General features: G+C 41.4%; 1 protein-coding gene across 2 annotated transcripts in view; it reads right to left on the minus strand.

Moving 5' to 3' along the window:
- Positions 1-3,935: 3,935 nt before the first annotated feature.
- The window catches only part of LDLR (low density lipoprotein receptor), a 34,960-nt gene continuing 11,708 nt past the window's right edge, over positions 3,936-27,187 (minus strand). Inside the window, exons 3-18 of one of the 2 annotated variants that reach the window (XM_036751226.1) lie at positions 25,598-25,720; positions 24,320-24,697; positions 19,926-20,048; positions 19,358-19,480; positions 18,728-18,847; positions 17,540-17,665; positions 16,174-16,345; positions 15,763-15,990; positions 13,396-13,514; positions 11,790-11,929; positions 10,031-10,172; positions 9,580-9,732; positions 9,099-9,266; positions 8,306-8,383; positions 7,017-7,174; positions 3,936-6,187 (exon numbers count right to left, since the gene is read on the minus strand). In XM_036751226.1, the coding sequence (XP_036607121.1) occupies positions 6,152-6,187; positions 7,017-7,174; positions 8,306-8,383; positions 9,099-9,266; positions 9,580-9,732; positions 10,031-10,172; positions 11,790-11,929; positions 13,396-13,514; positions 15,763-15,990; positions 16,174-16,345; positions 17,540-17,665; positions 18,728-18,847; positions 19,358-19,480; positions 19,926-20,048; positions 24,320-24,697; positions 25,598-25,720 (2,387 nt within the window). In that variant the 3' untranslated portion in view covers positions 3,936-6,151. Of the gene's footprint in view, positions 6,188-7,016; positions 7,175-8,305; positions 8,387-9,098; positions 9,267-9,579; positions 9,733-10,030; positions 10,173-11,789; positions 11,930-13,395; positions 13,515-15,762; positions 15,991-16,173; positions 16,346-17,539; positions 17,666-18,727; positions 18,848-19,357; positions 19,481-19,925; positions 20,049-24,319; positions 24,698-25,597; positions 25,721-27,187 lie in introns of both variants that reach the window. The other variant, XM_036751218.1, reaches the window with a different exon arrangement.

A 27,187-nucleotide genomic window follows, 5' to 3' on the forward strand; every position in this document is an offset into this window, starting at 1 on the left:
ACAGCTGTCTTTGCTTGCCCACATTTATGTTGCAAGGCAGGATTTTTTTTTAAATTGTTTGGGGGGAGGTGGAGCCAAGATGGCAGAGTAAAAGCAGAGACGCACCTGAGTTCTCCCAAATTCCCACCCAAATAACTTTAAAATTACACCTCTAATTGAATTCTGGAGCAGCAGAACCAACAAAAAGCCAAGGTGAAACAATTTTCCTGGCCAGGACAACTTAGGAGGTCAGCAGGAAAGGTGTGTCTCACAGCAGGATGGTGATCAGAACAGCTCAGAAAGTGCCAGGACCAGACCTTGGAAGCAGTTCATCAACAGCAGCAACTTTAGGAGTTCTCAAGGGAGTCAGACAGCTGGTCAGAAGGAGGTTACAGGGGACCCTTTGTTGGCACTGGGTGCAGGACTCTTGCATTGCCCACACTTAGTTCCTGAACACAATCCCAGAGCTAAGAAGAGCACTAGCTCACTAGCACTTGAGACTGCAGGCATGCAGGGGCCTTGGTCACAGTTCCAGGGTGGAGAAGAATGCTTGTAGCTGCTCAAAGATCAGGAAAGTCATATACACATCTCTCCTTAGATCATACCACCTCAGAAGAACAGAAAACCTACAGACCCCTAGAACTAGCTCTGAAAACAGTAACAAGAAAGGCCTGAAGCTTAGGAAAATGCTCTAGTTGAAGGGTTGCCCATCAATTGGGGAATGGCTGAACACTGTGATACATAATTGTAATATAATATTATTGTGCTATAAGAAATGATGAGCAAAATAATTTCAGAAAAACCTAGAAAGACTTTACATGAGTTAATGCTGAGTGAAATGGGCAGAACCAGAACATTGTAAACAGTACCAAAAACATTGTGTGATGATCAACTGCGAACTTAGTTATTCTTAGCAATACAATGATCTAAGACAATTCTGAAGGACTTATGATGGAAAATGCTATCCACCTCCAGAGAAAGAACTGATGGAGTCTGAATGCAGATGGAAGCATACTTCTTTTTAAATTTTATTTTTCTTGGGCTTTTTTTGGTTTGTGTTTTCTTTTGCAACGTGGCTAATATGGATATATGTTTTACATTACTTTATATTCATAATCTATGTCAAATTGCTTATTTTCTCAAAGAGGAGAGAGGGGAGGGAGGGAGGAAGAGGATCTGGAAATCACAATTTTAGAAAAAAAATGTTAAAAATTGTTTTTACATATAATTGGAAAAAATTAAATTAATTAAATTAAATTAAATTAAAATTTTTAAAAATTAAATTAAATTTATTTGGAGGGAAGATGCAGGGGGTAAGGGGACCTAGTGATGGTGATGCCAAAAAAAAAAAGGAGTGTCATTGAAGTATTTTTAAAATTAAATTTTGGTATCTTTTATTTTTATCACTAAAATTTTCCCCAGTAACTCTCACCCACCCCATCCCAAAGAGTCATCTCATATAACAAATAATGTTTTTTAAGGAAAAGAAAAAGAGAAAAGAAATCAGGAAACCTGATCAATATTGAAAAAGTCTGAAAATACATGTAATGTATCTTGCCCATGGACTTCCCACCTCTGCAAAGGGGTGTCTCCTTACACCTCTTCTTTGAAGCCAGTATTGTTCTTTATAAGTCTGCCCTATTTGCTTTTGCTTGCTTTGTGACTGTTCTTTCTACTTATGTTGTTGAGGTCAAAGGTTATATTTTTCCCTTGACTCTGGATCCATCCATGTAAATTTTTACATGTAAAGTTTGTGGATTTGTTTGTTTTTTAAGGCACTGAGGGAAGTGGAGGTGGAGAGCAGAGAAACAGTCCTACTTTGAAACCAGTATGTTGAATTTCTTTTATACTTAAAAACAAAACAGACTGTACAAAGTAGAGATTACAGGTTGCATTTACAGGGCTTTTTCCTGTTCTTCATATATGAAACCATTCATATTTGTTGATGTTTATCAAGTTCAGAGTAGCAAAAAATAAAAATGTACAACAGAGAGAAAATAATAAAATCCATGACTCTTGTGAAGGAATGTCTGGCTCCCTGGGAGGTTGGGTAGTGGTGGTGGTGATATTTTTTGAGGGGCAGGTACCTCCCAATTCATTCCATCTATCTCTTGGCAAACTAACATGCATAGCCCCAGGACATGGGGAGAGCATTTTAGGGATAGAGCCAAAAGCCAAGCTGCGCTTTTTCCTCTGCTGATTAGCCCCACCCTGAAATGCCTACTCTCTGGTGCTATTTCCAGGGCACAGTGACAGAGGAGAGAACATTGCTCAGGAGATTAGAGGGAATGTGTTTGCCCCTATATATAGTCTGTTCTTTGAACAGAGAATCCAGGGTAGAGGGTAATGTCTTTGCAGGATGTGGTCTGGAAAACTCAAGTCTGTCTTATCAGTGTCAGACATATAGGCAGTCGCTTTCAGAGATCTGCCACCTTCTTTTAAAACATATTAATTTTTAAAAGTTTTTATTTTTTATCTCTTCCTCCTACTGTCCCCTCCCCCCCACACACACAAAAAATAAATAAAATACACATAAATCCAGCAAAATAAATTCCCATGTAGGCCACATCCAAAAATAGATCTCACTTTGCATTTTAAGTCAGTCATTTCCCTGGCAAGAGGTAAGCAGCATGTTTCATCTTCAGTTCTCTGGACTTGAGTCCACCACCTTCTCATCCCCTTTCCCCACTCCCAAACATAAAAAGCTGGTACAAAGCAGGTAAACTAATCCTACCCCCAACAGCTCTCTCTAGGCTTTCATTTCTGAGGCCCCTACTGGTACAGACCTACTGGCTGAGGTGGGAATCTGCTTCCAACATTTCTTATTTCTAGAGGTCCTGCCTTAGGTTAGAGCTGGTGCACAAATAGAAGCTGGTTCCCATTTGGCTTCCTGCCCCAATCCATTCTTCAGCCTAAAGATCACTCAATGGCCTCTTAAAGCTTTATATCATCCCTTATCTGAAGCTAAACCTCCTTCATTGCAACCAGTTTCATTGCCTTGCAACCACTGCAACCTTCATTCCTTGAATTTGCATCTGGGTTTCTTCCATCTGCGATGAGGAGAGACCAAGAACTGAGTAACCACTCAGGCCCACACCCTCACCCAGAAAAAGGCACAAGAAGCTGAACAGCTAAGCCCAAGTAGGACCCCAACAGGTCTGGTCAGCTCCCGTCTACACTCCCTGTTCTTCCTGCCAAGAAAACAAAACAAGCAGCCTCAAACATTACTTCCTTCCTTTCTCCAAGGCTGGAAGCAGATCTGTTTCATTAGCACTCAGAACTCAGAATCAAGTTTTCATAGAAACTACTCTTTATTAAGCAAGATAATCTTGCTTTTCTCCAGAGACTGATAATTATGTAGATGGTCAACTGTTGAAGGCTGTGGGTGGGGATGATGCTGGTGAGTAGCTGAGGAGTCCAAGAGGAAAAAGGCCTCATTTAGGTGAGAAAAGGCAAGTTGATGCCTAAAGTTTGTTTGGAAGAAGTTTCTAAGTTCCCCCCATTTTCTACTTTTTGGTTAGGGATTTTATGTATTAAAATAACCACCATTCCCTTCAAAATTGAGAGGATTAGACATGGAACAGGACTCCAGTTCTAAGGTTCAAAATGCGTACTTCCGATAACTTTTGAGGGGCCACTGCTGATGGGCATCCAAGCTAGAGCAGCACTATCACAGAGATAAGAAAGCCTTTGGCATTGGATTGTCAGCTATGGTGCAACAACCCATTGCCAGCCAGGTGTGTGGCAGCTGGGCAGTAAGGAAGTGAGGTTGGGTAGCCTCTATAGACAAAGAAACAGGTGGGGTTTATTGCTTCAGGAGGGAAGGGGGATGGCCCACTCTTCTCATAGATGCCTCTATCTGGGCAATGTCCCAGACCCCAGGGTTCTCCTGGAGGACTCCCATAGACAAAGGAAAGAAAGGTAAGTATTGAGTGGAAGAGGAAACACACATTAACTTAAAACTTTGCACTTAAGAAATTTAATTGATCACAATAAGACAATCAGGCTACAAAAACATTTTGTACATACAGTTGTTCAAAAAGTCTGACACCCACCCATTCCAAAGGTGATCAGTGTTCCATGTGTGTGTGCAAATGTCATTGCCCCAGGAAGCATCAGCCACAGTGGTGCAAATGTCATCTTTAGATATAAGATGAGGAGAAAGATCTAGGAAAAAAAAAATCACCCCAGACATACAAGGTGCCCCAGGAAGTTAAAAAAATAAATTAAGTGAGTTCTTTTTAAAAAATGAGTGATAGTGGTCTCACCCAAATATACAAATACACAAAAAGACATATTGTGTGCAAAAAAAAAAAAAACAACCCACACAAATAACCTACTGACTGTACATGATTTTACAGGCTTTAGAATGTCTTTCACAGCTTCTGGCAATAGAGGGTTGTAGTGCTTTACATCTTTCTCATGTCTAGTCTTTATGTCCTGTTCCCTCCCATTTCCTTTAGACTCAGAAAAGGATGGGTGAGAGAATGGGGAGAACAAACATTCACCAATCAGAAACGATAGGAGTTTGTCTGGCTCTCTCCAGTGTTCAGTTCAACAACAAACATTTATTCAGGGCCCGTGAAGTGCAAGGCAGACAGTTCAATGGCTGGCTGCTGTCGTTCCTTCCAAAAGGCTTCTAACAGAAAATATAGAGCTTAACCCAGCATAAGGATCACTAGTCCTATGCAAATATTCTGATGTGAGATGTATTGAGACAACACATCTCCTTAAGTGAAATAAAGTGTTCAGTTGTGTATTCTAGAAGGATACAGAAGAAACACAAGGGGAGCAGACTTTTCAAATAGTCCATTAGATGTGAGCTAGAAAGATAATGGATGGCAATTATAAACTGTCTTTTAAACAAGGAAGTCCTGGCTTAAGTTTCCTGATCGATTTTTCCATTTGGACAGACTCAGGAGAACACACATACATGCATACATACATACATACATGCATACATACATACATGCATACATACACACACACATCCCTTCTCACTCGCTTGAACAGTATAGAAAACATAGCAAATTCACAAATACAATGAAATTTTTTTCTTGGCATTTTGCAACTGGTCATCCTGGCCAAGCCCTCATTATTAGTCAAAATAATATATACAAAAGAAAACAGTGCAAAATCATAATAAAAATATAAAAATATACAACCCTGAACTGAAAAGTGCAAGAAAAAAGAGATACAAAATTCACCCACAAAAAGGAAGAGGGATGAGTAAGAAGGAGGGAGGTGTTGGGTGGAGAGGGGAGAAACAAAAAATGTCATATAATGGCAGACTATTTGCGGGAGTTCATTGGATAGTGTCTGGCATATTGTGGCATATTATAGGATGAATGATGGCAGGGGTTACTGTAAATGAGTGATTAAGTGACTGGAGTTAGGCTAGTTTTAGCTCAAGCTAACCCCACATTTTCTTACTAGTCATCTCTAGGCAACTTAATGGCTTAAAAGAAGAGCACAGATGTGCTTGGAAGAGGCCAAGTTTGGGATTATGGGAGGACAGGTTGTCTACCAAGAACTCCAAGGCAGAAGTAAACACTTTCACTCCTGAGATAAAGGGAGTGGGGAAGGGGTGGGGTGCAGCACCTGACCAGGAGTAGCACCTGTTTCCATCTGGAAGCCACTGTGCTTTTTTGTGCAGTCCCCAAGTCTTCATGTAACCGCATTCCTCATCTTTATTCCCTTATCCAAAAGACTGCGGTAGAAGAAGCATCTGAATCTCACCAGAGAAATATTGCAGCCTTACATCCAGAGAATCATCTCCATCTTGTTTCCTGTTTCTCTTCTCCTTCACACGTAAGGGAAATTACCAACAAAACCCATCATCCAAGGGACTCCATTAAAAGCTTGACTGCCTTGCCTCCAAGATGAATAAATATATAAAACAAAACTCCAAGCAGACAGTCAGCTTAGCCCAGACACCACCAACAAAGCCCATTCCTCTGGGGGTGAGTGGGGGTAGTGGTTTTTCTTTTGTCTCTTATTTTCCTTTCTCTTCTTTCTTTATATAGGTGGATATCAGTTAGGTCCCTTGGGAAGTAGCAGCAGTGGCTGCCCTGGGAGGTGAGCAGTTGATAAGGAACTGGGAAAGAAAAGGCATTTTCCTCCCATAAATAAGCAGCGACTTTTGGTAAGAGGCACTTCTTGTGACAACCGTTCATGCAATATCATCTTCCAGGCTCACTATCTGTCTCTGTAAATGCAAAAAGAAGAGTTTAGAAATGGTCATATTGTTTCTTCTACTCACTTGTCAAAACACCCCCTCTGAAGCCTTTCCATACCAGAACAGGGGAGGAGGTTTGGTTCTGATACTAAGAGTGGGACAAATGATTCATAATAAGGCAGCATAATATGGGAAGAAAGGCACCAAAAAGCCTTGAACCTCTCACAACTCACTTTGTGACCTTGGACAAATCATTTAACCTCCTTTCAAGGAAGGGAAAGGAAGGACGATAACAAGCATTTACTCAGTACCTACTATGTGCCAGGCACTGTTCTAAGCACATTATAAATATCTCATTTGATACTCACAACAACCCTAAAAAATAAACACTATGATTATCCCCATTTTACCACTAGGGAAACTGAGGCAGACAGGTTAAGGGACTTGTCCGGGGTCACACAGCTAGTTAAGGTCTGAGGCTAGATTTGAACTTAGATCCTTCCCGACTCCAGGCCCATTCTTCTATCCATTGTACCACCTAGCTGCTTTCAAACTGAAGGAGTTGCATATGTAAAAAAAAAAAATCATAAAAACTGTTTCTGTGATAGCAAAAAAAAAAAAAAATAGAAACTAAAGAACTGTACCTCAAGTGGGAAAAAGCTAAATAAATTATGGCATATAAATGGAAGACTATTGTGCTATAACAAATGATAAGTCTTTGAATTATACCACAGATGTTCCCACAGGGAAGTCCAAATCTGTGTACCATAATGTCATTTATCACAGGACCTGGCACACGATGTATATTCAATTAATATTTGTCAGACAAAGTGACCGAATAAACAAACACGCCTATTACCGAGGGGTATGTGTAGCCATCTTGACTCCTACAGATGTGAACTTCATCCTCTGTTGTCTTTTGATAGACGGGATTATCAAAGTTTATACTATTAATGTTCTTGAGTCGCCAGTTCTTCCATACCAGGTACGCTCCGAAACAAAGCAAAGTGATGACAGCTGAAGAAAGGGAAGGAGAAGCACAATGGAATATAAGCTGCTTGAGGGGAGGAACTATTTTTCATTTTGTTTTTGTTTCCCCAGAGCCTAGCATGATCCCTAGTACTTAGTAAATACTATAGGATCATGCGGGATTATCTTTTAAAAGTTAACAAACTGTGAATACCCTTTGACATAGAGACACTCGAACTAGACATATACCCCAAGGAGGTCAAAGACAGAGGAAAAGATCCCATATATGAAGAATTACAGCAGTGGGTTTTTTTAGTCATATCAAAGAACTAGAAGGAGAATGAGTATATACCAATTGGGGGATGACTGAACGTATCGTAGAGAAATTACCATAAATTATGAATATGAAGAAATCTGAGAAATTTGGTAAGATACATATGCACTGATGCCTAGCAAGGATGCCTGGCAGAATCAGGAGATTAGTTTACAAGATGATACAAATGACACAGAAAAGAGATTCTAAAATACTTCACAACTTGGATCAATACCAATGAAGGTTTCAGAGGACTGATGGTAAAACAAGTCTCTTGCTTCTTGGTAAAGACTTGGTGGACTACAGGTACAGACTGAGGCACATTTTTTTTTATAAGAGGCATACATTTTGAGACACAGCCAATGTACTGATCTGTTTCATTTGGATGTACTAACTAGCTACAAAAGAGGGTTCTATGGTGGGGAAAGGAGTCAAAGTCCCAGAGAGGAAGTGAAGGCAAATAAACTTCTCTGCTCAAAAATCCTCATTGGCTTCCTACTGCCTCCCAAGTAAAGTTTTAACTCCTTAGGGCTCTCCACAACTTGACACCATCCTGATCTCATATTACTCCACTTTATGCTCCATCTAAACCAGGCTATTTGGTATCCCTCGAATATTACATGCACTTTCCTGCCTCCAATGCCTTTTGCTTAAGTAAATGTCTTTCACCTGTTGCATACTGTATCCATTCAAGACAGTCCAATTCAAATGCCATTTCCTCCACAAAAGCTAACTTAGCGTGCACTGAATAAAACTTTGTTGATGTACTGATGAAATATAGACTTTGCTTGGTAGGGCTGGAAAAAGGGTTAGAAAAAATGCTCTGAGAAGAGGGCACCTATCTCTGCAGGATATCTGCATCTTACCTATTGGCAAAACAATGGACAGTGCTTTGGATCCTCCTCGATGCTCTTGACCATCTTTCATACCCAATGGATTATGAACTGCTGAGGAGGAAACACAAAAATGAACCACATTCCAAAGGAGGGAGATGAAAAGCAACAATGCATTATTAGCTTATGAAGGCTGGGACTTGAAAATGTGAATTATACTATTGTGCTCCTTTTAGAAATTCAAATGATCTCATTCCCATCTATTGAGGAAAAAGTAGACTTTTAAGCCTTCCAACTAACTCCATCAAGCTTAATTACCTTGTTGGGTGAAAGCAGCCAATCTATAAGAGACAGCATGGCATAGTAAATGGAGTGGGGGGGTCTAAGGGTCAGGAAGACCCAAGTTAAAATCACACCTTTCATATGATATGTATAAACTTGGGCAGGTTCACACAATGACTATCAATCAATAAACATTTATTAATTGTCTACTGTGTGCAAGACACTGTGCTGAGTACTGTGTCCCATGCAACTCTCTAGGATTTATCTACTGTCCATCAGGTCTTTTAACACCATAGAGGAAACACCATAGAGGAAAGTGGGCCATCAGGAATGTTGGACTGGGTGACTTCTAAGTTTCCCTTTCCCTCTCAGGTTCTATGACACTGTCATTATCTTTGGGGAAGACTATAAAAAAGAAATCCATGCAAGGAGAGCTCATTCATTTTCAGTTGTCCCAATGATCACAGGAAAGATTAGCTCAATTTTAAACTGTTTTTAAAGTTGTCAAGGTACTCATGATTCTACTGGACAACTAGAAATATACCTTTTTGGGACATTGTGACCATTTCTGCCGTGGTGAGGTCAGGAGTGCCATGTTTGGGGGTCTGCTTCCGAGTTGTTACAGCTGTTACTAATCGGGTAAGAGTGGTCGTTTTAGAAAGAGGCGCCTTTGTTGTGCTGGTTGTGGTAGAAGTAACAGGTATAATCGCTTCTGCAAGAAGAGAAATGTCTTAAGTATCAACAAGATTCTAATAACACAATTCTGTTAACACAAGACCAACACAGAGCGCCTTTGAAAATGCCAAAGACTATGGTCTCCCACATAAACACTGTAATCGGAACTTGGACAGAAAGGGGAGACCTGAAGCAGAATAATAAAGATGTAATGGAAGCTCAGAGCTTTTTGTTAAGACAAAGGGAAACCATCCCCCCAAATCAGTTGTTCACCCAGTGAAAGTGCAGCCTGGGTAGGCTTAACAGTCCCCTCAAAAGGCTGGTCATCAAGGATTCCTGAAGTCTCTTACCTTTGGTACACCGTCGCATATCTGCAGCCAGGTACATGCCATCAGGACAGGCACAGGTGTATTTGGGGGAGTGAGAGTTAATTTGTGGAGCTGGAAGGCACAGATACTGGCAGCCACCATTGGGGAGAGAAGTCTTCTCACACCAGTTCACCCCTGGAAAGGCCAGGAAACACAGAGGTGAGCATGCACTCCAATTCACCATGCATTCATTGGGCACTCTCTACAAACCCCAGGCACTGAGTAAGGCATAGAGAGCATAAAGACAAAAACCAAAGCAGTCTCTTGCCATCACGGAGCTCATGCTCTTCTTGGAAGAGACACGTCTAGCACCATGAATAAGTGAAAATGGAAGAACAACTCACTTCCAAAGGAGAACAGCAAGAAAAGTCAAGAAACAGACACAAAAGAAGTATCAAGATGCCATGAAAGCCCATAAAAGTCAGTCTAGTACCTGCAGGCTGGGTGAGGTTGTGATAGAGAACAATGTCCTCAGGAGACAACAGATCTTCTGCCACCAAAATGATATCGGATCCCGTGAGGCGATTTGCACTAAAAATGGCTTCATTTATAATGTCTGTCCAGAAGACCTTATCCTAAAGGATCATTTAAGAACAACAGATCTTCTTAACCAATAGGTTTTCTCCAGCACCCATGAAGTCCCTATGAAGCCCGAATCCCTCTGCCCTTGAGGCAGGCACAGATATGCATATACATGCATGCCTATACAGCAGGCTGTCAGGACAGGTCAGGCTCCTCACCTAAACAGGATGGCTTCCTTTTGTTAAGGGCATGAATTGTAGAACCCATGAGCCACTAAGACTAACAAGAGGGACAGCTAGGTGGTGCGGTAGATAATGCACCAGCCCTGGAGTTAGGAGGACCCAAGTTCAAATCCAGCTCAGACACTTGACATTTAATTGTGTGAACCTGGGCAAGTCACTTAGCCCTGACTGCCTCAGTCCTTCCCCCTACAAAAAAAGGACTGACAAGAGAAATTCCAAGGACTGGGCGTCCCTTCTCTCTGATCTCTCACAAATAAAAATTCTATCTGAGCAAGATTGTAGAATCAAAGGATCATAGACCTACAGCCAGAAGGGACATTTTGGAGGCCATCTAGGCTCACCCCGCTTATTTTAGGGATGAGGAAACTAAGGCCCAGGAATATTATGTGACTTGCCCTAAGTCATACCAGTGGTAGTAATACAGGGTGTCCCTAAAGTCTGGACACATAGGCAAAAATGCATATTTTCAAGAAATGAAATGAATGAAATTCTCAATAACATTTTATTTCATTGGAATATTAACAAATAACATCTTCAATATGATTTCCATCATTTGTGATGCAAAGGCTGATGCACTTTGCAAGATTCACGTGAACTCGATGTAATAACTCTACATTGCCATCAATTTTAGCACATTCACTCTTTACGTGTTCAATCAAGTGTGTTGCATCTGTGATTTTTCATTGAGTACACCTTCTCCTCTAGCATACCCCAGAAAAAGAAGTCAAGGTGGCTAAGGTCTGTTAATATTCCAAATATTTCAAAATATGCATTTTTGCCTATATGTCCAGACTTTAGGGACACCCTGTAATACTACCAGCTAATATTTTTATACTATTTTAAGGAGTGCAAAGCACTTTTGTACATGTGGTTGATCTCAGTTGATCCCCACAATGACCTTGTGATACAGATGCTATTATTATCTGCATTTTATAGTTGGGGAAAACCAAGGCTGAGAAAGGTTAAGTGACTTGGCCAGGGTCATATAGTCAATAACTATCTGAGGAAGAATTCAAACTCAGATCATCCTGACTCCAAGTTCCAGGTTTTATTCAGATCAAATCAACAGTGGTAGAATTCAAATCCTGGTCCTTTGACTCCAGAGTGAATGTTCTTTCCACTATACAGTTCATTTTCCTCTAATATAAGGGGCTAATCTATAAAAGGTAGAAAGAGGTAATGGAGTTTGCAAATAATTTAAATGAAAAAAATAATTACTTATGTGTTTAAGATGGGGATGGGGAGAAAGGAAGGAAGGAAGGAAGCTTATTTAAAATTCCAGGGGGAACCACCCCTTCCCAATAAAACATATTCCTTTTCATAATTAAGCATCCAGATCAAACCTTGTTTTCCTGAAAAGAGACTTGCTTATAAGCAAAACAAGCCTCAACCCCCTGTATTATCTACTAAATTGCCCCAAAGCCTCACCTCGAAGACTGCCAAGGAGAATGGGTGTGCTAGTTTGTTTTTATCCTTTAACACAGTCCTTCTGTTTCCACCATTGACATCCACACTGGAGATAGAGTGGAGTTTGGAGTCAACCCAGTAGAGACGATCATTAGAAATATCTACAAACAAGACAGGGATAAGGTGAGGGAAGCATGTAGACAATGGAGCTCCTGGCCTCTCAAACATTAGAAGTGCTTGGCAATTAGCTGCTTTGAAGAAGCTCCTGTTTTTTCTCTCTCATCACTAGCTTCAGGATAACAAGGAAATGCAGGATTTCATCAGTGTGGGTATTATGTTCCTTGCCACCAATTCAGATCATTATAGCCTCTCCTTGTCTTAACAGATCATCTTCATGAGTGGTCCAAAATATACAATTCCTTGGCGGTCAACCTTCTGGGAAGCAGAAGTCGGCACCTGGGAGATGACAATAGCTCCCCCTGCTGGGTCTGAGCCTGACTGGACTTGCAGTTTATGTTCTACGGGCATATCCTTCAAGAACCCAGGGTCACTTCCATGCTACAATCAGGCATCAAGAAAGGACATTAATGAAGGTCATAAGGGTATGGAAGCAGGTGCTAAGGAGTAAGACATGTTGCAGGAAATGTAATTGTCACATACCTCTACATTTTGTTCATTTTTAGAAAAAAAAAAATCCAAAATCTAAATTTTTGTGAAATTTTCTACAATTTGTATATTGTGTTATAAAGTGGGAAAGGAGTTTCATTTCTTGGTTCTTTTTTTTAAGGTTTCACTATCTTCCTCCTCTTAGCAGTAAAGGGGCAGAAAACTAGGAATATACAGTGGTGCGTGCACTCACTGTTGGATGTGGTCACTGAATTGACTGGTTTGGCTTAAATGTCTTTCTTTGTTACAAGGCAAAGCTGAATGCAAGGATGGTAAGGAGGCATTAAGGGGAAATGAGTGTTGCTTTTTAAAAGGTAACATCAGTTTCCTTATCCATAATATGGGGATAATAAATAAGAAGACCCCTCCTCCACTTCTTTGCAGAGGACCGGGACCATAGGTATAGAAAAGTGGCATATAATACCAAATTTTTTCAAAATACTGGTTAGGTGTTTTTTTAAACCTTTTTTCTTTTATTCTTTGTAATAAGGGATGATTTCCTGAGATGGGGAAGGAGAAAGGGAACATCAGGAAATGAAAGTGATGTGAAAACAAAATATATCCCAAAGAGCACTTTGTTTTCTTAAATGAGATAATAGCACTGACCTCACAGGGTTTTATGAGGATCTAATGAGGAAATGTATGTTGCCTACTTTGCAAACCTTAAAGCATTACATAAATGTTGGCTACTATTATAGCGTTTTTAGTTCTACATAAAGTGAAAAAAAATGAACAATAAGACCTAAGGAAATCATAATCATATCTGGGAGCTTGAAGGAGAGTAATACTGAAGCACTTTGCCTTTTATCATCGTCCTTCTGTTTATTCCCAATCAACACCTATCTCACTAAGGAATCCTTTGGTACCAAGCCAGAGGTATTCACTTTTTGGTATTGTATCAGAAGGGGATTGCTTTTTCTGACCAATGCTTTCTCATGTTTCCTCACACAGCACAACATACCAAGAGTGATTCCATTGGGCCACTGTATGTTTTCCGTCACCAGGGGGAAGCTGTCAACTCCATTAAGACCACCTTTTCCAATCTTGGCAGGGGTTCCCCAGTCTGTCCAATACATGAAGCTGAGGGGGAGGAGGGGAAAAAGGGTAGACATGAATATTGACAGAGAAACAGGTATCTCAGAATTAAAAGAGAGCTCGGGGGACCATCTAGTCCAACCTATGTCTGAATAAGAATCCCTTCCACCACACACGCAGCAAACTTTGCTTCGGGATGCCTAATGAGGGGAAACTGACTGCCTCTAGCAGTAGCTCATTCCATCCTGAGAGAGCTTTAAATCTTAGATCATTGTAGCAGTATAGATTTCAGAGCTGGAAGGGAAGTTAACATTCAGAAGGGAATTTAACTCTCAACCAATACATAAATCCTTCTATGGAAATAATTAGTTTTTCTTCACAATATGCCTGAATCTATCTCTTTGCAATAAAGACACCCCAATCCTCCCGCATCTGCCTTCTGGAGGCAAACGGAACAAGCCTCATCACTCTTTATGCACTAGTCTTTCAAATGCTTGAAGGCTGCAATTATGTCAATCAAGTCTTATCTTCTAAGGGTAAATATCCCTACTTCCTTCAACAGATTCTCTTAGAGCAAGAGCCAGCATGAGGGCGTCATCCAGTAGAGAGAGATGGCAAGACATCTACCTTCAATGGCCAATCTACAACTCATTAATGACTTTGAAAACTGCAAAGTGGGAGGCAGGAGGTGGGACATTGTTAGTATTTACTCTACTGTTCTTGTAGCCTTCAGTCATTCCTGCTGCCTTGCTCTATACAGAGCAAGCAGATGCTCGAATTTCAGAGGTACTTTAGAGATTATTTGGACCAACTTCTGGTATAACATGTAGGATTCGTCTATAGAGCGTGGTATCATCCTGCCTTCCTCTGAACATTTCCAGGGGAAAAACTTACCACGTCCCAACATAGTCCATTCTATTGTTTGAAAATTCTTCCTTATGATAAATTGAAATCTGCCTCCCTGAATCTAATTCCTTGACCTTCAATGATCTGACCTAAAGAGCTATAGAGAATAAGCCTACACCCTTCTTCCACAATAGCCCTTAAAGTATTTGATGAGAACAATTATGCTCCCCTAAATCTTTTCTTCCCCTGGCTATTCATCCCTAGTCCCTTCAACTATTCCTCATATGAAATCTGGATACCCCAGAGGCATCCCTCTAGTCTTCCTCTTCTGGACATGACCTAAATCAACACTGTTAAAAAGTGGTGCTAGGAATGAATCCACTTCTCCAAATGTGGTTAGATCCAGCACTGAGTACAGTAGGACCATTATTAGCTACTATTGGCCATCTCCACACCCTGCTACCTCCACTTCAGTCATCATCCCCACTTCCTTCCCAGGGGAATCTTGAACTCTGACCCTGGAACTACCCTGGGCTCTGATATTCAAGTTTTTGTTAGATTTTGTCCAGAAATGGGACTCCACGCCACTTCCTAGTCATCTCTATGACACACTGCCATGCCCCTCCCTGCCCCTCTTTGGTGATTTCTTCCGTCAGAAAATGGAAGCTTCTTGAGATCAAGAACTATCTTGCTTGCATTTTTATCCCCAGCATTTAGCACAGTGCCTTGTTCATAGTAAGAGCCTAATAAATATGTTATCTGTCCATGATCAGGACACTATACTTGTGTTAGTACATCCTAAGATCACTCCAATTTGGGAGGATTTTTTTAGGGGGAGTTTAAATAGTGACATCAGACTTGCTCCACATTGACCTTGGAGTCAACTAAAAACCCCAGGTATTTTTCATATGAACAGCTATCAAACCAGGTCTCCCCCAACCTATAGTTGTGCAAATGATTTTTCAAACTTAAAGGCAAGACTATATAACTCCCACAGACTGGATGGCTCACTTATATGACACAACAGAAGCCAAGGCAGCCTGAGTAGGGATCCTGGCTCTGCTACTGATTGCCTCTGTGGCTTTGAGCCAAGCACTAAATCTCTCTGGGCTTCATCTTACTTATCTGTAAAAATGGAGGAGTAGCCTGGATACTCTTTAAGGTTCCTTCTACTTTTAAATCCTATGATCCTAAAAAGGAACCTCCCAAAGAGTCAGACTATTTTCTGTGTGCTGGCTGGTTGGGTTCCCATGGTGTCATGTTCCTAGGAAGACATCGGTCCTTCTCAGATGACATAATCCCTACAACTCACTTGGTAAGAGGCTAGCTTTTGCTTTCCGGGGCAATGTTTCACGCTCAGTAAAACTGCAATAACTATGAGTTTCCATCTTATTTCCTTCACCCTAATACCCCCACAGTGCATCATGTCACATTTAGAAATACATACCCATGAACTGGGTCTACCACAATGGCCCGGGGTTTAGCACCTTCCTGCTTGAAAAGTGTCTTCCTCTTGGAGCCCTTAGTATTGGCCACAGAAATGGTACCAAGGACAGAATCTGTCCAGTAGAGATTCCCATGGATCCAGTCAACTGCGATGCCATCTGGAGCCTGGATATCCCCACTGATCACAGTGTCATGAGTGGAAAAACTGTGGGCATTGTCAATTTCAGAGCTAGAACAAAACAAAGCAAAGGGGTCAAAGGAATTAGACAAAGATGCTAATTCCTTCTTTACCCTAAGGCCTTTGGGCTCAGCTAGTGAGGAAATCTGGGAGGTCAGGGGGAAGTTACCAAACCTATGTAGCTACTGATATTTAATTAAAAAAAATTCCATATAAAATCCAATTCTCTTTTACCTATAGATCTTCTTCTGTGACAGATCAGACCAGTAGATCTTATTGCTGGCGACCTCCATGTCCAAGGCTACTACATTCTTCAGATTTGGAATGAGGCTGATGTATTCACTTCGGTCCAAAGTCATCTTCCTCACTTCATGGCGGTTGGTGAAAAAGAGGTAGGCAATGGTGCCTAGGGCATAAAGGGAAGCAGCTCGGCTTGAGCAGAGGGTCCCCCGGACTCCCCAAAAACTCTAACCCAAAAATTCTATATGAAAATAAAGATACTTTCTGTCTCTGTAGAATATCTGCATTTCTGAGAATGAGTAAAACCCATTAGAGGAAAACTGACAACAAAACTCTACAGATCTCAATATTTTGCTTACTTTTTGAGTCAGGAAGAAAAGCAAAGACTGGAGAGAAATTTAAGACAATGGTTCTCAACCTCTGTCATATTAAGCAATCTTACTTAAAACAGGAAGGAGACCTCAGAGGTTATCTACTCTGACCCTCTCATTTTATAGATGAAGAACCTGGCTTTACCCAAGACCACACACCTATGCACAGTAAGTGCACAGAAGGTCCAGCATTTGAAACCAGGGCTTCTGAGTCCCAATCCAGTGCCCGTACCCAATACACCACTTATTCCATGGTCTCTCCAACTTCAGGATTTCCACACAGTAAGAAGCCATGAAGAATATTCCATTATTTTCTTGGCTAGTGAGTGAAAAGATACCCCTGACAAGTGGCCAGTGAGTGACTAGAGACATTTTCTATTTCCTACATGTACCAGCAACTTCAGTAAATAACTTGCTAGATAAATTTAGGAGGTGATATTGTGTAACAAGAGCTCTTGGGCGGGAAATCAGAAGACAAGAAATCTCTTGGCTACTCTCACAATTACTATCTATATAAACTTGGGCAATGCACTTAAACCCTGTGAGTTTCCTTATCTGTAAGATAAGAATAATAACCTCTTCTTCCTTGCCTACTTTTCCCCTCTCCCCTAGTGGTTACAAGAGGACCAAGTGAGATAATGGATGGTGGAAGGTGCTTTTGCAAACCACAAAAAAGCATCCAAATGTAGGGAGTCGCTATTAAATGTTGAAAAACGCCTTATCTAAGACGAGCTCCTCAGAACATGTTCCGTCAAGGTGCTCCTCGTTAACTGTTCAACAGCTCTGAAGAGCAAGCATTCCCCCCAGACTCAGGTCATTTTGATCTCTTGTTTCATTTTGGGTTTCTATGACAAAGTTCAGGTGATGAGTTTCTCTAAATATTTTTTGTTTAACTAGAGCCATCGCCGATATTTCTCACTTGTTCCTCTGTCGTATTATTTCTCCACCCCTTCCCCCTCCACCGAAAAGATCAAGAGGTCTGGGCTCACCAATGGCCTTGCATGTCTTAGTGATCGGGTCTGTTTGGTAGCCTTCATCACACTCACACTTGTAACTTCCCTGGAGATTCACGCAGAATTGGCTGCAGGTGTCTGGGTTCTGGCACTCATCAATATCTGAGAATAAGCATTAATGACTGTTACAATGACGATACTAATAATGAAGATGGTAAGGGTAACAATGATGGCCAGCATCTACATGGTGCTTTAAAGCTTTAAAAGCACAAGTATTATCTCATTCAATCCTCATAACAACTCTGGGAGGTAGGTGTTATTAGTATCATCCCCATTTTGCAAATGAGGCAACCAAGGCAAACAGATGTTAAGTAACTTTCCCAGTGTCACACAGCTAGCAAGTATCTGAGGCTAAATTTGAACTCAGGTCTTCCTGACTCCAGTTCCACTATTCTACTCAATGTACCACCTCTCTGGCAACAGGAGGAAGAGAACAGGATCAAGGGATGATGTCACTCAAATTCCAGAAAACATGGAATAGTCCATGTGAGGAGTTCAATAAATTCCAATCCTACAGCTCCTACTTGGCCCAGAAGTCAAGAACTACTTATCCCTCCTTTGAATAATTTCAGTGCTAGTGAAAATTTCAATACAAACTTCTCAAATTGGGTCCATATTCTTGAAACAGAGGAACACAAAGTTCTTAGCAAGTGATGGAAAAGGGACAAGGAGAGGAACTGGACCTGTGATTTCATTCATTACAAAGCGTACTCCCAGGTGAGCAAACTCCTTTCAAAACAGATGGGCACCTCATCTGAAGTGTATTACTCTTAGAGAGTTGCCAAGGGCACTGAATTGTTAAATGGCACAGTCAAATATGGAAGAGTGATTTGTATGGCTGCACATCTAAAATCTATAGTAAATTGCTTGTTTTCTCAAGAAAGGGAGAGGGGATGGAGGGAGGGAGAGAATTTGGAACTCAGCATGCTAAAAAATGAGTTAAATAAATAAATAGATGAATAATTAAATAAATAAAACTGAGGTACAGAACTTAAGTAACTTGTCCAACGTCATAGATGTAAGTAGCGGAAGAAGGATTTGAACCTAAGACTTCTAGCTCCAAATCCCAATTTCTTTCCACTATCCCACATTAGCAAAAATATTCTCCATGAACCTGCCATGTCAAGGAGACATGAACAGAGGGAACAACATTCAGAATTTTACCTTCACATCTTTTCTGGTCAACAAGCCGGAAACCTTCAGGGCACAGGCATTCATACCCTATCTTGAGGTCATTGCATATATGTGAGCAGCCACCTTTGTTGTCCAGACATTCATTGGTTCCTAAGCAAAGAAGACTCAGTGAAATTCAGGACCCACAACTCTCCTTTTTTTATGCTCTTGCATTTTAGATTTTCTAAACTCTTCCTCTCACTCAAGGATTTCTAAACCCTCTGCTGGCCTCAAGGCTGGCCTGTGTGTCAAAGGAGAAGGAGTACTTCCAAGGCAGAGACTCCTCTCCATATGTTGGCAAATTTTTTATACAGGTGAACAATCAAGTTAAAACAAACAGCAAGGACAACTTTAGAAAGAGAAAGAAGTCATAAGATTGTACGGGAGGAAGCCAGGCCTGCCACCCTTCAGAATCAGCATCAAGGATGAAGGTTAAGAATGAGTCTTCCAGAATTATCTGTGACTCCTAAATACATTAAGGACATCCCCAACCCAAGTCTGTATCTTTACTTCTTTATACCTCTCAGACGGCAGGCACCCTCCTCAAGCCCTTCAAGGCAACTAGAAGCCCAGCTCCCATTTCCAGTCTCTAAAAGTCAAATTCAGGGGGTTTGGTCTTACCACACTCCTTGATGGGCTCATCAGACCAGTCCCGGCAGTCTCTGGGTCCATTACATACTTTGTCCAAACTGATACACTCTCCACTGTGGCATTTAAATTTGTCTGGGCCCTCACACAGCGTTACTATAATCAGTAAAAACAGAAGGGAGAAAAAAGGGCCATTAGGCATAGGAGAGTTACTGAGACTTGGAGAGCCTTGCCATTCATATTTTCTAAAGTCTTCTCAGTAATAGAACCAATCTTAAAAGGGAGCACTGCAGAGTTGACAGAGAACCAGTCCTGGAATCAAAAACACCTGGGTAAAGGTTCCTGCTTCTGACGCACATTGCCTCTTTAATCCTTAGCAAGACCAAGACACTAAACTTCTCAGCACCCCAACAGCTCTCTAAGACTAAGTGGCAGAGCCAATGCCAACCTCATTAGGAGTTCCCTATGCGGATGAAATCACCCATCTAAATAAAATAATCAGAAATGCCAAATTCCCTGGCTAAGCACCATTCCCCTCCCATCCATGATGCTCATGTCCAGAACTCCTTCGGAGCAGCAATGATGGTCTGCTGGGCCTCACCGTTAACACAGCCTATCTCGTCGCTCTTATCCTTGCAGTCATACTCTCTGTTGCACTGTCGGCTCCCATGGACACACTCCCCATCATTGCACTGAAACTCATCAGGGCGGCAGGTGGCTTTGACTGAAAACACGAGAGACCAAGAGATATTTATTTCTAAATTGTTATCACCAGTGCAAAAACTCTTCAATAGGAGAATGACATTTGGGTCTTTTTTTCTTTTAATCCCCTTTTTTAAAAGGGAGTGCAGTAACCAGGGGGAGGAGAGGAATATTTAGATTAAAAAAAAAAAACTTAGTGAAGATGTCAGGATATTAGGAAACACCCTGTTTTCTAGAGGTAAGACCCAGGAAACAAGCTGTGCCCTGAACTTGGCGTAACAACAATCCTTTGTGCTCACCCCCTAGATGATCTCACCCTCTGGCAAAATCATGTAATTATTATATTGCATTAACCAGCACCAGGTATTCTCTGAGCTCGGACAAGTTCTGGTCACAGCCCTGCTACGAATTAAACTTGTCACGCTGTTGTTACTCCTCGTCGTCAGGGCTACAGCTCACTGAGCAGCCATTGGTATAAAGTACTGAGATCTTCCAACATTGCCTTGGGTCCCCCTACTAGGGGCTGGATTCTGGCACATGTGTCCTTGTTTGAAAGCCATTTCCCTCCCTTTGAAATTAAACTTCTGTTTGATTCCTGACTCTCCTGACTCTACTCTACTCAGTTCAGCTCCTGCCACCCACAGGTTAGAGGCCAGTTCCAGTCCAGTTGACAAAGGTAACACTGTAGTCAGAGAAACATCACACCAACTTCAATTATTTCCGGTTCAAAAAAAAAAAAACAAAACCAGGCTGGGATGTACTGTGCTGAGTTAAAATACATCGTGATAAATTGGGGGAAACAGGGTTGGACAGATTAACTATTTATCATTAAGGCATTATTCCCTGACTAGGAAAGAAGGGTCCTATTTTTCATTTCAAGTAGAAAGGACCTTGGTTTTCCTGTGGATAAAACTCAGCAACATTTACATCCTGAATGCATTCTGAATGGCAATAGCTTGTCTGAATTGCAAAAGATATCTAAGATCAAAGACTTGAAAAAGATAGTGGAAGCTCCCAAGAGAAGCAGGCCTCTACACTCCCAGTTTATCTAGAGGGGAGAAAAATGGAAGGAGTCAGTGTGGGGGAAAAAAAGAAGAAAAAGAATCCGAAAGAGAAAGTGGATGGAGAAAAAGATCTTGACCAATGCCAGGAGGCTGCATCTCTGGAATAAGGTGACACTGAGGAAGAGATGAAAAAGGGCAACTGGCATTACATATCTGAGCCTTCCTGAAGAGAATGGAGGTGAACCTTCTTTCTGAGGAACAAGCTGCTGCCTGTTCTCCGAGGAATAAGGATGTGGACTCCCAGGTGGTATCAGGTAAGAGACCATCCAGTACAGGGCAGGGGAAGAAGAGAGCGGTAGTGGTGGCTGAGGATGCCCTGCTCAGGGGCTATTGCTTATTGAGAAGTCTGTTGTCTGTTTCCTTGGGGCATCTCTCTGGAGTGTGACAGAGAACCAAGAGCTTCAAGACTTGGCAAAGCTAGGATTTCTCGACCTACTTCTGACGATTCATGTGAGCACAAATGATACTTCTAAAATGAAACCATAAAGCACTGAAAAGGATTATGACGTCTTGGCAAGAGACGGAAGACCTCTGGAACACAGGTGGCGCTTTCATCACTGCTGCCAATCAAAGGCAGGAATGGAGGCAGATAAAGTAAGGTAACATATGGTTAAGAACATGGTGTTTGAGAAGAGGATTTGGATTCCTGGACCATGGCTTAAAATATAGGAATGAAAAATGCTAGGCAGGGATGGACCTTGTAACAAATGGTACAGTGGAAAGAAATTTCACTTGGAATCAAAGGACCTGGGTTCAAATCTCATTTCTGCCACTTGACAGCTTTGTGACCTTGGGCAAGTCACTTAATCTGGACCTCAGTTACCTCCACTGGAAAAAAAAATAAAAAAAAGGAGAGATTTGGACTAGACAGATATCCTCTCAGGTTCCTCGCAGCTCTAAATCTATATTCTATAATTAAAATAGCTTTAAACTGAAAGAAGAAAACTTCTTACATCGATCTACCAAGCTATACACCATAGAACAGAGCTATAATGTAGACAGAATTGTGGAAGGGATTCTTGGAAATTTATAGTGGAAAAAATCCAAGAAAGGAGCCAGCAGTAAAGCCATGAGCTCATATAAATACACAAAGTGTGGATAATAGTATGCAAGATGAACTAAAAATGTTAAGGTAAATTTGCCATCATGGGTATCAATGAGACTTTGTTAGCTAAGACCCACTACTAGAATATGACTCTGGAAGGGCAGACTGTATTTTAAAGAAAAGGCAAAGGAATGCAAGTAGGGAAGATGGCATATCACTATAACTACTGAGAAGATGTATTCCTATGAGGAAATTCCGAAAGCAGAAGCAGGAGAACATGCGGGAGATGGTCAACAAAGGGAGAAGCAGAAATGATTATTTTTATTGGAGGATACTACAGACCACCTTGATAAAAAGAAAAAAAAAAAACAGATGAGGAGTTTAGTGATGGATGAGTAAGTGATCTGAGCATGCATCCGTCTGACCTTTCTGCCAAAAGCAAAACAGATAAGAGAACTTTCCAACTTGCTTTGATGATCAGTTCTTCCATCAAAAGGTGGAGGAAATAAGAAAAGGCGCTTCAATTCTGGGCCTAATTCTCCCCCCAAATGAGGAACTGTCTGCTGAGATACTAGTGATGGGAACCTTGGGACTATGTGAACTCTTCACCTCAGAGGCTGTAAGAGAAAAGGCGAAGGAATCTGACATATACTGTAGATTTCAGAAGAGCAGTTTTCAATGAATTCAGAGAAAGAATTAGTAGGATTTTATGGACAAAAATTCAAGAATATAAGTCAGCCCAGAAGGGATGCGAAGCTCTCCAAAATAGTCGAGGAAGTTGATCGGGGAATACCTATTTAATGAGATGGTTTAGATTACAGGACCTGTACTTTAGGAAGATCTAAGAGACATCTCCCCATGGAGGTGAGCATGCCCAGTGGTACCCTGCTTAGAGGACACAGACAGCTCCTAGGACAGAGGCTGCCTGTAAGATGTTGTAAAGGCACCTTGCTCAGAAAGCATACAGAACTCCTGATGACTGGCTGTCTGACAATCAGGAAGATGGACTCTTGTTCAGCAGTGATCCATAAAAGCAAGCTGGTTCCCCTCTTTCTTGGACTTTGAGGAAAACAGACCAGTACACATAAGAGTAGGGGCATGTATTCTAAGAGAAGCTGTGCTCATGTACGATGGGCAGTTTCCTTCCCCTAAGGAGCAGCAGAAGTACATGGCAGAAGCAGACAAGTGTTTACATGTAGGTTATAAATGAAATAGAGAAGACACAAAGCAAAAAATTCTCACGAGAAAGAAAAGGGGAAAATTGTCTAAGAGACCAACATAGAGGCACAAAAGGAATACAAAGGCAAAAAAAAAAATAAATACACAGCCCCTACCTTTAAGGAACTAACATTTAGATGGAATGTACCAGTAGACTGTACTTAAGAGAAGGCAGAATCAATATTATAAAGCAGTGCTTACCCTCAAGGAATCTAACCAGGGGCATAGGACTTAAACACAAAAATCAATCAGAGTGACAAATGAGGGATACACACAACGAGCGATGAGAGAATTTGGAGAAGAATCAAGGAAGGCTTCTGTGAAGGACATGATAAAGAGTTGCAAGGTTCCCATTGAGGGAACCTCCTCCCCTAAGGTCTCATCTGGTAATATCCTTTCCTTACAGCTTCTAGCCTATAACTTATAGTTTCATAAGGCCCTATAACTTTTCATGGAGCCTTAGTAATATAAAATTCCTACATAAGCCTGCATATATTTATTACCTCTGTGATCTTGGGGAAGTCATTTCACTTTCCTAATGAAAGACTGGAATAAATGATTTCTAAGGTTCCTTCCAATTCTAAACAAATACTATGTTTCAAAATGGGCCCTGAAAGTTGGAAAGAGAACTCAAGACCACTGGAGAGGAGAAAGAAAAGGCATTCCAGAGCAGGGCACCAAGGAAGGATTCCAGAGCCAGTAACTACAGAAATGAGGGGAGCAGGAGCAATCCAATGATAATTCTAGCTGGATAAATAGACCGTGTTTATTGTGTACGCACAGGTAGAAAGACAGAATGGGGGCGGCTTGGGGAAGACCTTCAGCGCTAGGCTGATGAGTAGATTTTGCCCTGTTGGCATTGGAGAGCCACTGAAATTTGTTAAGCAGAGGAATGACAGCATGGCAAATTGTGTTTGAGGAAAAGATGCCAATTGTCTCTAGGAAATTAAGTTTCTGGGGACATACCACAACCCTCCTCATCAGACTTGTCCTTGCAGTCGTAAGTCCCATCACATTTCCAGTTCATGTGGATACACTCCCCACTGCTACAGTGGAACTCCAAAGATGAGCAAGGCTTGGACTCCTTGACCAAGTTGTGTCCTCCACAGTTGTCAGGCCATTCATCAGAGCCATCATCACAGTCCTGGTCGCCATCACAGGCCCACAGCTTGGGGATACACATGGTGTTGTTGCACTGGAATGTTGCTGGATTGCAGGTGGGGTCGGGACAATCCAGCTCATCACTCCCATCCTCACAGTCCCGGTCTGTGTCACAGACAAAATCTTGGGAGATGCACTTTCCATCATGGCACCGGAAATGGTCATGGGCGCATGTCTTAAGGGCTAGAAGAGAAGGCAATTTGGTGATTTTCAAGCATATCTGCCCTGCCTCGAATACATCTTACAATACAGCCCTTTGGCTGTTACATTAATGAATTTTTTAATCTCAGAATTGAACGTAATTGGGACATAAATGAGTCATGCAGCAACTAGCATTTATTGGGAAACTACTAGGGACTCGTTATCAGAGTAGACACCCTGGGGACAAGTGAATTAGCAGTGTAGTGCCTTATCTCAAGAAGCTTGTAATCTGGATGGGGAGACAGGATTTATACACTTGAAACAATTAGGGGATGGGTATGCAAAGATATGCAATAAAGTTGTAAAGTCCTCAAACAATAAGCACTGATTAAATATTTACTATGTATGCCAAGCACCAAGGAAAATGAAAAAGAAAAAAGAAAAAAGCTATGGAAGGGCTATATTCTCTGTCAGCGGAGGGAGAACACCCACTGATGAAATCTGAAATATGGTGAGATACTTAAGTGCTTCTCAAAAAAAAGGGAAGATTAGTTGGGGATAGAAAAGGGGCAAAAAAAAAAAAAAAAGGCCCCTTGGAAGAAGTAGAACTGAAACCTAGAGGGCCCTGAAGAATGGGCAGAATTTGGATTTGTGAATGGAGAAGGAAAGGGCGGTTGTTTCAGGAAGGAAATGACTAAGGGTAATGTTGGAGAGTTGAGGGGGAAATGATACTCAACAGGTCAGCAGGGAGATTCCCAAATAATCAAAGTTAATGATTTCTGAGATATCAACTGTCACTGTATCCCAGAGACTGCAGGATTCTCCAAAACCACACTAGATTTTCATTAGCCAGCATCTGAGGTTAGCTCTAATGGATTCAGCAAGTCCTTACAAGAGCCCTCTGAATCACACCCACCCTGCTCAGCACCCTTCCATACTTACGACAATCTCGTTCATCTGAACCATTCTCACAGTCGGTCTGGGAATCACATTTCCAGGATAAGGGAATGCAGCGATTAATGCGGCCCCCACAGCTGAACTCTTCAGGTTTGCAGGTCACAGATGCTACAACAAACAGCAATAACCTTCTTTTAAAAACAGCAAAAGAGCAAGACTTGGAGGCTACATGGGGTAGTGGGGTGGGGGGGGGGACAGGAGGACAGAGCCCCTAGGCTAGAGTCCTGGCTCAGTCATTTAGGAATCACGACTTTTGGGCAATTCTTCTCCCCCTTTTTAAGCCTCAACTTCCTCATCTGTAAAATGAAGGGGGAGAAGTGTACCTAACGATGGGCCCTTCTGGCTTTATGATAGAAAAGCAACATGGCGGAGTATTAAGAGGGATGGATTTAGGGTAGGAAAACTTGAGCTTGAATCACATCCTAGATACTGGTGTGTGAACAAGGAAAAAAGTCCCTTAACTTCTTAAAGCCTCAGCTATCTCCTCTGCAACATGGGAACAACAACTCTGTCTCAGGTTGTGGTGAAGAAAACACTCTGCAACTCTGTAACCTCAACAGAGAAATGAGAGTCATCATGACAATGATCCCACAAGTTCCACTAACAGCAACCTCACGTGGCTGCTGTGAGGACAGTATCTTGTAAACTATACAAAGTATCACTTAAGCAGAAGAAATTAGTACTGCCAGTAACAAATGGTCCAGTATAGATGACTCTCTCCTTGGGGTGAGCAAAGTCTAGATTTGAGCCCCTCCTCTGATGTACACTTAAACTGTGGGACTGGGGTACTGGGGGGTAAGTCACTTAAGCTCTCAGGGACCCAGGCAACACTTGGCAGAGCAAGTACCCATCTATAGCTATAGAGGGGGTTTCCCACAATGATGGACTCATGGGTCTAGACAAAAAACAGCCAGAAACCACACAAAAAAAACCCCAAACCAACAACCCAAAAGAAATATATAATTAGTTCATTAGCTTTCCTTTTTAAAGTAAAAAATATATTTTCTTTTAAAATTAATTTATTTTTAGTTTTCAACATTCACTTCCATAAGATTTTGAGTTCTAAATTTTCTCCCCCTCCTTCCCCTCCCCAAGATGGAGTGCAATCTGATATGGCTCTACATGTGCATTCATATTAAACATATTCTTTATTTTTTTAATTAATTCATTTTTAGTTTAAAAATATATTTTCAAAAGGAAACACCCAATTACTATTTTATGAGAAAAAATGGTTCCAAGCTATTTTGGGGTAGTATGATTAGGCTGAACTGATTAGTTCACATTTAATGAATGGACTATTCTCCAAGACATCCAGGTCTATACATGTACTCACAGCCTATTCACACAATCTCAATTCCTAACAGAGATTGCTCACTGACAGCCCTTAACTCCTTAAATCTTCTTTCTCTCTGTTTTTCTCCATCTACAATGAGATCATATGTTTTAGACTGAGCAAGATGCTCACAACAGCTCCAGGAAGAAGAGCTACCATTATTATCCCTGTTTTACCTGGAGTCCATGGACCCCTATAGATTCCAGGGGGGTCAGTGAATTTGGAAGGGAAAGAATTCACAT

This window comes from Trichosurus vulpecula, chromosome 1, assembly GCF_011100635.1.
Source record: "Trichosurus vulpecula isolate mTriVul1 chromosome 1, mTriVul1.pri, whole genome shotgun sequence".
Lineage (NCBI taxonomy): Eukaryota > Metazoa > Chordata > Mammalia > Diprotodontia > Phalangeridae > Trichosurus > Trichosurus vulpecula.